Source organism: Athene noctua, chromosome 11, assembly GCF_965140245.1.
Source record: "Athene noctua chromosome 11, bAthNoc1.hap1.1, whole genome shotgun sequence".
Taxonomy (NCBI): domain Eukaryota; kingdom Metazoa; phylum Chordata; class Aves; order Strigiformes; family Strigidae; genus Athene; species Athene noctua.
The window spans coordinates 22,074,172-22,087,363 of NC_134047.1; the positions used below are offsets into that span (position 1 = coordinate 22,074,172).

Here is a 13,192-nt window from a genome sequence, read left to right on the forward strand (position 1 = left end):
CACAGGATTTAATTGAAACTCTATTAATAAATTAATGAATTGAAATAAAATACGATGCATTAAATTATGTTTAAGGCTTGTTTATAATTTCACATATTTTCATGCTAGTTTTTCCATATTATGATATTGGATACAGATTATTAAAGCACAATCGACTGTGGCAATGTGGACTTATCTGCTTTTCAAGTGTTTCTTCTATAATTCGTACAAGCATTTCTCTATCTTCCCAGCATACATTAATGTTACAATACAATACACATTAGCCACGCTGTTCATATCCCATGAGAACAAAAATACACATGCATCTGAAAGGAAGAAATGCATGCTACAGGGTTCTCTGAGACAATACTTCATTTTCCCAGGTTTTTTTCCTTTACTAAAATAACGCATTTAATGGAATTTTCTGTAAGGAAATTACAATTAATAAAGAACTAAATTACAAATCCATTAGATTTCAGTCACTGCAGCAACAAAACAGAGTTTTCATGAACACTCAAAAAATCCAATAATGTAACCTCTGGTAAAGCTTGAAAAAGCCCTGAAGGACAAGGCAGTTAGATCAATATTAGTTTATTTTAACTGCGGTGCAGTATGAAGAGATGAGGCTGATCATCTGATGGATTTTATTACCTGTCGGAGAGATAAGTCCTGGTGATAAGAGGCCTGGAACTCCATGGGGCAAAAGACGTGCATTTTCTTGTATCGCAACTCCTAGTGAACGCTTGGGGGGTCTTCCTGGTCGTGAGCTGATGAAATAAGAGGATAAATGAAAACTTATTTTCTGTTTGAAATATTTGCTTACTATATATGGCATTGATTTGTATAAAATATATGAACCATCAGTCATACACAAAAATATATTACAAATTCTTGCTCAGGAAAAAAAGAAAAATATGTTGATTAAACATACAAGAACTGTCAAACAGCACCTACAGTTAACACAATCATGAGCTCAAAGTCACATAAATGACTAGTAAGATTTTTTTTTTATTCTGCACCACAGGACCATAAAGAAAACAATCCATATTTCTAGCCCTATTGCACCACTACTGCATTAATTAATATCTTATTCTTAGTATTACTGTCTGTAAAATGGATCTCGAGAAATCCATATGCATGTGTAATTCACATGCCAAGTCTTGAAAATGCAACTAGATGCATCACTCAGCTCCCAAGCCACGGTCTATAGGGGTTGTGGATTAATGACGCAATGACTACAGGGATGCCAGAGCTATTCAGGTTGGGTGCTCGAGAATTTATGAGCTGAGACCCTGTGTGGGACGACCAGAGCCACGCTGCTTCCAGCCACCGCTACGGGCCAGCTCAGGGCTGACCAGGCACTTCGCAGAAGGCACATCTGCATCTACCTCTACTGTCCATACACTAGTCAAGCTCTTCCAATATCCAGGGCTTCCACGACCTTACAGGTGGCTAGTGGAGAGGGGTCTCAGCAGTAACTGCTCCAAAGTCTGCGTACACGCCCGCACCACAGAAAACTGAAAGTTGTGCTGCCTAAAGATGAGAAGTTGAAACCCTGAATTCGACATAATCTTAAACCTTGCCTTCTGAACCAGGGCGGGTAACTGTCTAATTCTGAAGATGCAGCAATAATTTAACACTGAGCTCTTCCAAAACTGATTACTTATCTTTACGGATTGACTGGTGGTTTTAATTATTACAGATAGGTTACATCAAGAATGTTAGTCCTGTCAAAAATCTCCCTGCCCCTTGACCAGCTTACAAATTATAACTGCAGTTTTTAATACAAAGTGTTAAACATCTGTTTATGGACCTGTTACATTTAACTACCGTTTTCAACTACCACATTTATCCTTTACATCAGCGTGCATACATGTAATCATCCTACCCAGCTGCCAACATAATACAGAGATTTACAGACTAAAAAACCATTTGAATCAATGCTTCCCCAAGCCAGCTAATAAAAATGCAACTCCTCATGTTTGGAAAAGTATTGCTGCTTCGCTTTGGTCAAAACAAATTTTACTCTGTTGAATAATAGAGCTTTTGACAAAATATAGTGAAACATTGTATAAAATAACTAAGCTGCAACAATGAATGAGGTTTGAATAGAAAGCATTTCCAAAATGACTTCTGGTTCACAAAGAAATTTAAGTTAAACCTCACTCTATCAACTTACAGTGGCAAAGCCCTCCATCAATGTAAGACAAACTCTGTGTTTAAATGAAGACAACTTCCAGCAACACTACACAGAGGTACCATTAACCTGTTCATTTTTCACAGTGTGCTAGTGTTATTTTGTTTTACTGTACATCAAAGTAGCACAAAATCATTTTTTTGGTTTATTATTTTATCTCTATAAAACTATTCCCCCTCTTTTTAGCTTTGAGTTTGTCCATTTTGTATTTCATTTTATTCAGTACTTCTTCCATTTTTCTTTTTTATGCTTTAAGTTGTTCATCATACTATGATGGCTATGTAGTAAAGCCTACTACAAGAGCCCAGACCCACTAGGCTATAATAAAGTAAAGCTAAAATAAGAGTCTTTGAGTTTCACAGGAAGTCAGATGCACAAATGCATTCTCTACTAAAATCACCGCTGAAATCATCCAATGCACAAGAATATTGTCTAACAGATAGTATAAGGGCAGTATGTGGGGGTTTTAAACAAAAAAGGATCATTGCTCTTTTGATTTACAGAAGCCTGTGCTTATACACACAAATGTGTAAATGCTTATTTGGAACTTACTGTCTCTGAAAAAAAATTACAAAACAGCTAAAATGAGCAGCTTTCTCCAGCAGAAGAGCTCAATCAACAAAACTACAAAACTGACTCTCAAATACTAACAAATCTTTTGCATAAAATTCCGTATGTTGATATTAATCTAAGAAAACATTTTTAAAAATTAAATAAACAGTTTTCAATTATTTTTGTGAAGAGACATTTTACTTATGATTTGGGTTTTCAAAGGAAGAGGAGGGGAGACCGTGGAGTTTCACTCCTGGTTATGAGATTTGCACGGACAACAGTTTATGTCGATGACTGTTGACTCTGAGCAGACAACACACAGCCCACAGGTTTAGCAGATCAGATCTGTAGGTGTTTCCCAGCATATACTACAAGCAGAAGTTAAATTCTCCAACCTGTGGTCGTGCACTGACCCGTATAGATGCCCAGAGTTTAGAAAGTTTTAGGAAATGACAGAAGAGAAGTTCACACCAAAACTTACTCAGGTCCCTCTCAGCGTCCTACAGACTGCATGTATATCCTGCCTGCTTACACAAGTGTGGCAAGCAGCACTGAGAAAACAGAGCACTGTCTTCCCTGGCTTTTGGTGTCTTTGGGACTGTGGTCCTTTTGGGGAGATGGTTTGATAGACTCTGAAGGTAAAAAAATAAAAGCAGCATACTTCTAATCTACTCACCTCCTTTCAGTAAATAGTACTATAAAGCAGTAACTACTAGGGGCCAGATTATGGTTTTACTTCTACAGCTGCAGCCATAGTAATTTGAATGGAATTGTTCCCAGCTGAACCTGTTCAAATAAAATCAAAGTCTTTTGTCTCTAATTTAATGTTAGCTTTTAAATGAAAAACTCAAAGCTGGAAGCTGACTGTTACTCATACACAATCTGCGGAAGAACCATTTGGGTCTTGTACATTGTGTTCTGCAGTTGACACGAGAGCACCTTCCATGCTCTGTGCCTGGTTCTGAACCATGGGAACGGAGCGCGGAGCCACCCGGCACTCCAATACGTGGCTGCCGAGCCTGCAGCAGGGACCTCACACTTCCACCTAGGTTGCCCAGAGATGACCACAGAGCCTGTCACCTATCATAAGGCAAGATCTTCTGCCTGGGAGGACACCAGCACTCACAAATCCAAACAATTCCAGTCCCATTTTGGCCTGAAATAAATTTTTCTGGCATTTTTACTTAAACATGAAACCAGAAATTTCATAGAGAAGGAACACAAATGTTTGCTCTAAATATTATTCTTTGATAAGATATACAGAAAGGAAACAAAAACATTAGTAGATTCAACATTCTTATGGGATTTAGGTTATGTTGTGAATATGCTGCTGTCAGGGCTAGGGCTGGCATCACCAAGCACTGGAATCTCGCTGGTCTGTCTTAACACTCCCAGTACCTACTTTGCTTCCTATCGTCTTAGAAGTCTAGACTTAAAGAAGTCTAGACTTAAAAGTCTAGAATTTTGACAAATTTCACATCTACTATTTAAAACATATCTAACTCTCACAATTCAGAGACAATTGCTAATACATGCCTTGAGCAGAGATCATAAGGCAAGTAGAATTATCATTTGGGAATGTAAGACATCATTTGTGGTGATGTAAGTATTACCATATAAACGCTAATAGCATTAGCATATAAACTTTAATATTATTTCTCCTAATCTTTTGTCATTCTGCTCTTCTACTGCATTTTCTTCTTCATCTTTTCCTTCATCTCATTCAAGAAAGTTATATATTCAAGAAGTGTAGAAAAATCTTTTCCTAATTGATAACGAAGGAAGCATAAACAGGAATAATCAACTTCAAAGAATTTTAAATATATTTCTTTGACATTCTAAAATCTCTACATAAATTTTATATTTACCATCAATAGGTCTTTGTGAAAGGAAAATGACTCAATTCTAAATTAGATGTTACTTCAGTTAGGAACCGCTAGTTTACAGATTATCTCTTAAAACATTTTAAAGTACAAGAGTTATGGTCACAAGTGAAGACCACGGAGACTAAAACAGAAGTACAATATCCTTTCTCATTAATACATTTAGTAATCTTACTCTTTTTTACTAAATATATGCAAATAAATCGGCCAGCTCAAAGTCTATACTGATTAAAATTCTATTAGCATCTCTCAAAACCAGGAATAAACCCAAAAAGCCCTTGGGTCATCAATTACTTGAAAGAGAAAATGATTGGAGGTTTTAGTGTTTTACCCATGTTTGACACTACGGTTACACCGTGATTCTTGTGATCCTCTCCACCCCACCCTCGCAAAATCACTAACTCTGGAAGAGAAAAATGAATTAATCTGAATGTTGTTCATTTTTTGTATTTTGTTTGGAATTATATTTTAATCAGCATATTTGACAGTTCAAATTTATATAGTAAAATCTTTAGAAATCATTCATTAATGTCTTTTTCCTTTATTTTGTGCTCCTGTTGAGAGCTAATTTTATTATGTTCCTCTCAAAGTTTTATATATTCCCTAGACATCCCAAGGATTATTAATTTGAATCAAAACATAGAATAAGGCTATTTTTGTGATTTTGTTAAAATTACTGATCAGCTCCATCTTTTATAGATCTATTTTACACTCATTATAGATAACTATATTTCATAAAATCCACAAATTTATCAACACTTCATGAAATGTAATTAATCAGTGGAAACATACAGCACATCACTGTTGATGTATGATAGTGCTTTACTTTTGTGCTTTTAAATATAGGAGATTTACTAGAATCAGAAGTGAATTTGCATATTAATCAAGACAAATAAACATGTGGTGATTTAACTAGGAAACTGTTATTTGGATGACAATTTAATCAGCACAGGTTGAAAGGTCCATCACTGCAGCATCCTGTTTCTGCTAAAATATTGATTGCGTTACTGATTTCAGTAATGCTTTATTTTACAGGGCACAAATAACCATGTAATTACTCTTTAATTGAATGGTAATTGCTTGCTGGCAATTATTTGTTAAGTTTTGGAGTTTAATTACTAGCTTATTTGTGTTTTGTGAAATAAAATGTTATGTATTAGTAGCCCAAAATATTTTCAGTATGAATGGTCTGTCAAAACTAGAAAAGTAAGTTATGATGGTATGAGTTTGACAAATAACACTATAACACTAAAGCTATTATTAAAAGGATCAGATGAATCTTTGAATGCTTTCCCTTTACAAAATTAACATTAGATGTAACATTTGTAAGATAAATGGAGGAATACTGTACTACAGAAGCATGATTTCCTCTGGGGTCTAGTCCACCATTTAGCATAATTTATCCTGATGTTTTGCTTTTCATTCTCTGGGCTTCTTTAGAGGAACTGAAATAGTATCCTATCCTCTCGAGAGCAAAGAATAAACCAAGTAGAAATATATTTCAACAGTACTTCATATTTCTGCAACTGAAGTGGATTACCACCAGCACATTATCTTAGCAGCCTATAAACTTTGTAGACTTGGCAGTTAGCTAGATAACAAGGGAAAGCATTATGTCTTGCAGTGTCAATGAGATATGACACATTCTGTGATATATTTATTCCAAGTTGTGATAGATGAGGTACCCGATACTTTGATCGTTAAGATTTGAATTTTACTTCTACACTTTTCATTTTTGTCATCGACTATTTATGAATTGGCAGTAGGCAGTCTAGCAAGGACTGCTGATTTTGTTTTTTCAAAAGATATCCAGTTAATAAATTAATTATTGATTCCATGAGGCTTGAGCTATTTGGTATAAAAATATGCTAGACTTGTGATTTAGGAAGCTCTCATATGTATCACAGATTTCTTCAATAGCAACATATTTTATTAGGCTTAAAGGAGAAATACAGAAGTACTGTATGACATGCTGCATAAATTGGTCTGGTAATAGCAGCAGTAACTGGTGCAAGTACTCAGAAGTAAAAAAAACCAAACAAACACACACACACAAAAAAACCAAAAACCAGAAAAACCCAAACCAACCACAAAACCCCACAATCTTAGTTGCTTTCCTGACACTGGAACAGGATCCACAAATTAAAATTTTGCTCTTCTTAAGGACCATGAAATACCTCCTAGTGATTGTGAAAGGTACTTTTTGAAGCCTTTACCAATAAATGTAACATCTTGATAATCTGAGTTAAAATTATTTCCTATTATCATAAGATTTTTAGTTGTAGCATGGATTTAAAATAATCTCCTTGTTTTGGCATTTATTACAACATTTCAAAGAAGTCAATGGTAGTTAAACTCTACTTGACCTTTCAGTGTTTAAGAAGAGAAGCAAACTCTGACCTCGCCGCAACCTGATTCTGTCTCCTCTCAGCGCTGGCAAACTGATCACTTGTCTAACCATTGCAGGACACTGGATCACCAGCCACATCAAAGGCAACAAGAGCCCATTCAGCAGGAGGAAAAAAGTCATCCATGCAAAATGGACAATTAACATTAATCATACATGAAGCTGTTTGAGCCGATAACTAGAACCTGGTCCCTATGGCAACTCTCCTGTTATAACACAGTGCCCACACCAGCACGAAGAGAGCCACAGCTCATCTCTCCCGGGCTCAGCGTGCTCCCTTCTCACTTCAGTGGACAGAAGGGAACTGTGGAGAAAAGCTCTGACACTCCAAAACAAAATCTTCCCACTCAGTTCTCTAGGGTTTTTCAGGGAGGAAGGTCCTCAACATCAGCCTTAGTGAAAACGCCAGTGGAAGGTTGTTCCTAAAGCATCACAAATCTGAACTTTTTTTCTGTCGTTATGAATTGGTGTTACTGTTACAAAAAGAGACTCCTTAATACCACCCAACTGTTCAGAGCCAGGACTAAATGGAACACATCTTTATTACCTTAGCAGCCTAGAGTTTTGAGCAGGACTCGATTTCTGTGCGTGAGAAATTTGGTGATTCTGTGATTAACTTTACTATTAAGAATGGAAATTTGCACATTATATCATTGTGTTCTTCCTAGAAGTCATAGATTAGCACAAGTCCATATACATCTGCATAATCTCACATATACTTCCCTTACTGAGAACTAGGCTGGTTAGTCCAGCAAGTCCCCCAGCAACGCCAGCTGAGTAGGCAGCAGCGACAGCAAGTGAGTAATCGCACCAGCTGGCCCTGTCTATATGGTCACTCTTCCCCTCCTAACTTGCAGTCTCCAGGTTCCCCAGCTCACAGTCCACAGCCAGTTTCTCATGCACAATCGAAACTGGGTCCTGCTCCAAACTCCCGGCTGGTAAAATGGGCTGCCTCCAGGCAGCTCTGCTGCACCTTCCCAAGTACTCCTGGAGGAATCTCCATTCGGCTTCTACCAGAGCAGTCAACAATGACATGGAGGAGTTGGAAGAGTGATTCATCAAGCCTGTCACCAAGGTCCATGTACAGTCACTCTCCTGAATTTACTGCAGAGATTTCTGGTCCTTAGGGGATGAAGGCCTCCCAGCCGCACAGCTTACCCACCCTCTACCCAATCTTTTCCTTAATTTTTGTACCAGTCCTGTTCCCAGTCCACTTCATCCAATCCTTCTCTCCCACATTTGACCACTGTCCAACTTTCTGAATATTTCTGATTTTCTACTCTTAACCCATCCATCACGTCACCTGTGTCTTTCAGACCCCAGCTACCTTTAATTGCTTCCTTTCCATCCTCCACTTCCCACCAAGCTCCCACTTACCCTCTGCTCCTGGTCTCATCTCTACATTTTTTTTGGAAGCTCCTCACCCCACTGAGAGCAGCTCCACTGCAAACTCCTACTACGAATTTCATACTTAATAAGGAGAAAAGGGGATGCCTGATCAATGCCTGAGCACATGAGCTGAGACAGGCACCTGCCAAATGCTTTCTGCCTTCTCCCTCACCACCTCCTCCTGGGAGTGGTGCAGTGTGGCTTACAGGATGAGGAAAAGTGATCTCAGAGCAACCCTGTCCGCTCCTGTCCCAGGGGCTGGTGGAGTGGAGGGCATTCAGCACAGAACCAGCGGAGGCTAAAGTCCTCCCCGTGTCTTAGCCTTCTGGACTTACTGCCATAATCACATTTGGCAATAGCCCAAGTCATCATAGAGGTGCCTGAGAACACCACACAGCAGAAACAACCCAAACCACCACACATCCAACTGGATATTGGTTTTTCGCTAAACATACCAGTTCCACCATTATCCCAATGCTTTAGAGCAATGTATATGACAGAAGCCATCAGATGCAGAATTCAGAGTATGACACAACAGTGAATTCAAGAGCAACAGCACTAGCATTTGGGGTGTCACTATTGCTGGGTTAACTCACAGAATCATAAAGCTGAAATAAGCCTCAAAAGGTCACCTGCTCTCTCCACCTCTTCCCCAAGGCAGGATCAAGTACACTCAGATCATTCCTGACAAATGTTAGTCTAGCCTGCCTCTGAAAACACTCGGTGCTGGAGATTTCACAGCATCCCTAGGCAAATCCACACCAAAGCTCAGGCTAACCTTCCTACAGGAAAAGTTGGGGGGGAAAGGGGGCGGATGATATTTAACCCAGTTCTCCTCTGTTTAAGCAAACTACTTTTCGCCATCTCCTCAGCAGACATGGAAAACAAATTATATTTTCCTGCTTTACAGACGCTCCGTATTTTCTGAGAACTTGTCACATTTCACCATTGTGAAGTCTTCATACATACAGATGGAACTTACAGTTAGTGTTTATATCCATGATCTTCAGACTCCCTGAACATGTGGTACAAATAGCAAAAGTAAATACCTTATCCCCAGATTACAGGTAAAAACAGTGTAAATTGACCCCTTTATTTTTTTCTTAGGCCACATATGTCATTATTGAACTGAATCCTATTTAAAACAAGCTTTCCATTTTGTCAAGATCATTTGGCATCCTAATGCCCCTCTCCACTGTGTGTGAACCCCCTACCACCTTTGTACTGTCTTTAAGTTTAGTAAGCATTTTCTTTTTTTTTTTTTCATCAACCAAGCAATGATTGAAGTCCCTGAACTAAACTGAAAGCAGCCCCCATACTCAAGACATGCTTCCAGTTCAATCTGACCTAACAGTAACCATTGTCTCAACGTGGTTTTCCAGTATGTTTGTTCCTATAATTGCAATTTCATGTGGACCTATTTTTCTAATTTTCTTAAAAGAAAGTCAAGTGACACACTTCATCAAAAGAGGCTGCTCTTCCCAAAATTTCTACGTATGTAACATTCTACAATTTGCACAAGACTTACAGAAAACAGTGCCAGCAGTATTATACTTGGCAGACATGTATGTAGTGTGAAGGTGAGACACCAAACAGCAGCAAGTTGGCTCCCCTGGATAACAAGCCAGGGAGTCAGGCAAGCCAACTCAGGCAACCCTGCGTGTTCCTCAAGTGCCCACCTGAAAATCCTCTAGGGAGCAGAGAAACCCTCTATTCTGGCACTCCAAATTACACCTGTGTATTTATTTTCTAGATGCCAGCTGTGCCTTGCACATCCTGGGAGTGCCAGCTCCCCTGGCAAGGCAGACAAGGCCGCCTGCCTGGGGAGAGGAGGTGCAATGCATTGTGCTTTATTATCCCTTATTTAGCCCACAGCAAATTCTTAGTTTCCACATTTTCCACAGCTGAGCCCAAATATATCTCTGATTATTAATACCAGTGTTGAAATCTTGATAGAGATTCATGATATTTCTTCTTTGTCAAAGAAAGGAAGGTGATGGAATAGACAATTTAAGGGTTGACTACTCACCTGACAGAAAGTGTAACTGTGAAGCTATTTTATAGTTCATTTACTTGACCTAGTTACAGTACTTCTAACCCCAAACGTCCACAAATTATGACCCTGAAATCATAAAAATAAATAAAATTCTAGTGTTTTTAAAGTTTATTTTGCCATTTTTATTTGGCTTTTAATTCTGTAATCTTTAAGTTTCTAGAAGTCACACTTCCAAGTGTTTCTTCTCTAGGAAGGGCCAGGAGAGTGAAGAAGAGTGGTAGTGTTTTCTTCCCAAAGTTTCACAACTAAAAGCTGAGATTCTCTGATTAGTTGATATGTAAATTTAGATGCTTCTCAGAAAACAATAAAAAGAACACACACTAAGAATTATGAGAAGTGCAAAAGCAGAAGTCTCCTTCTGCAGTAATTGTGACTGAGAGTTATCTCTAGGAGTTATCTGTGGCTCTTAGTCTAGCTGCTGTATGAGTCAGGGCCTGCCTGCCACATGAAGAAGTCTTCAGATACTACAACAGCATTACAGAAAATACTTTTATTTTTAAAAAATAAATGTGTATCTGATTCATTGAAACATCCTCAATAAAGCTATCTGGAAAAATATTTAAGTGGTATAGAGAAGGATAAAATTACCTAATTTATAGTTTGTTTTGTTTTGTTTTTTTAAACATGGTCTCAATATATCTCAATGCAGTCTATTACTTATCTCACTTTAAGAAAGATCACAAATTCAGGACTACCTGTTTTTAACTGTGCAGAAAGACAGTACAGATTTTAAATGGGCTTTCTATAAATGTCTTACATATATTAAAAAGCCCTGCTAAAGTACTACATTAAAAACTTAAGATTATGAAAGAGTCAATATGGATAATACTCTCTGTAAAACTATTCCATTCATAGAGACATGCTTTACAGATTTATCCCCACCAAGGTCTACAGGACCTTTTGGTTATTTACTGATTAGGTTGTTTATTTAAAACTTGAGTTTGTGTCTACAGTTAAAAAAATGACCTGAATTCTAGTATTCAAATGTTACCATAATCTAATTGCAACAGAGAACAAGCGATTAGTTCTTACTTTAAAAAGTTCAACTGCTTACTTATCAAGTCAGGCATTTCAAAATAAGTTTCAAACCAAAAAAAAGGATTTTTGGTTCACTGAGATTTAAAACTTATAAATAACTCTTTCTGAATTACTTACGACTGTGCCTGCAGATATAGAAGTACCTCAACATTCCTGCTGTTAATTTTTTCCTGTCAAATAACACTTGTCACAGGAAAAAGGGGAATAAATCACCAAATTTCAGAATTGTGGTGATTCACAGCTGCAGACAAGACGAAAGGCCTATCTATGTAACACACTGCACCAGCTCAATTTAAGGGTATGTCAGTAATGAAACTGAAAGCATGACTACAGCACATGAATGTATACACACACTGATTTAATGTAACTATGTTAAATTAGTAATTGTAGCAGTGCAGATGCAGTGGCATAAAATACAGTTCCTTTAGCAACCTGTGATCATACCCAGTGGGACAAAGTTCCTGCCTGTGTCTTTACAACTATTGTTACCCACTCTACCTAGATTAAACCTAGCAGGAGGGGGCCTGTCAGTGCTGGAATCATGCCACTAACTACATAACCAGAACCACAAATTTAAATTACACATTTGTTGTCAAAACAATGCTCACTCGATATGTCCAGATAAACCAAATGTGAAAGTGCCAGAGATATTTGCCAAGTATGTAATGAGCCTTGCAAACCTTGACTCACCTACGCAGATAATTCTGCTTGGATTTTGATACCAGTGAAAGCTGTGAACCACTGGAGATTATAGGCAATATTATTATGCAACCTGAATTCTGGGTATTTTTTAATTTCCTAAGATATCTGACTATTTGGTATGTAGAAGAAAGTCACTGAGAACATTTTTGGGATTATTCCACCTGCATGTGAAAGCACAACACTGATGTAAATAGTTGACAAGACAGGCACCGGGGTCAGCAGGGAAACCATCACAGCTCCACACCGAACAGCCTACAGCTGATGCTGGCAAGGACACAAACAGAATAAAGATTTCACATGGGCAACCCCTTAATGGCTTGCCTTCCTCAAAGAGCCCCAGAAAGCCTCAGCAATTCTCTTTCTGGAAGCCTCAACCCAGCATATGGACAACTGCACAGGACCACGCAGGTCTCTGTTACCTGCTGCTATTCACTGCGGGTCTGTTCAGAGTCTGATGGGCTCCTTCCCTGACTGACAGCTCAATTTCTGGGCTGTCAGCAGGTGCTGCCCCGGGCTGGAGGATACCGCTCAGCCCAGCCATCGCTCCTTTTAGACGTGGGTGCCAAACCCAGAACTGTGGGACTGAATCATGGACCGTCTCTCAGGAAAAGAAACCTGTGAGGACCTCCTGGTGACAATGAACAGCCCCAGTCTCACCTACAAAGAAATCACCTGAATGAGAAAATTATGTGTAAAAAATCGTGAGGATTTGCCCCAAAGACAAAAAATAGTAATGAACTGAAAACTGAATGAGAAAGGGCAGGAGGAAACTCACTTTCATTAATGTAGCTGAACATCACATACATTGCAGCGTACAGACCAACCTAGTGCAAAGATACACCATTACACCGAGGAGCTATAAATCTGCCTTCCTCTGAGTTAATTTAGCACCAATTTTTTCAAGCACTATTTTATAGTTTCCACACACATACTTCTACAAATATTTGCATGGATACTTTCCAAGCAGGCAATCACCATCTATTACAAAT

The 13,192-nt window shown here is 38.4% G+C and overlaps 1 protein-coding gene across 2 annotated transcripts in view; it reads right to left on the reverse strand.

The window, feature by feature from the left end:
* The window catches only part of DACH2 (dachshund family transcription factor 2), a 307,986-nt gene that overhangs the window by 151,813 nt on the left and 142,981 nt on the right, over window positions 1–13,192 (reverse strand). For both annotated transcript variants that reach the window (XM_074915380.1, XM_074915379.1), the window contains exon 2: window positions 631–746. In XM_074915380.1, coding sequence (XP_074771481.1) covers window positions 631–746 — 116 coding nt within the window. The remainder of the gene's footprint in view (window positions 1–630; window positions 747–13,192) is intronic.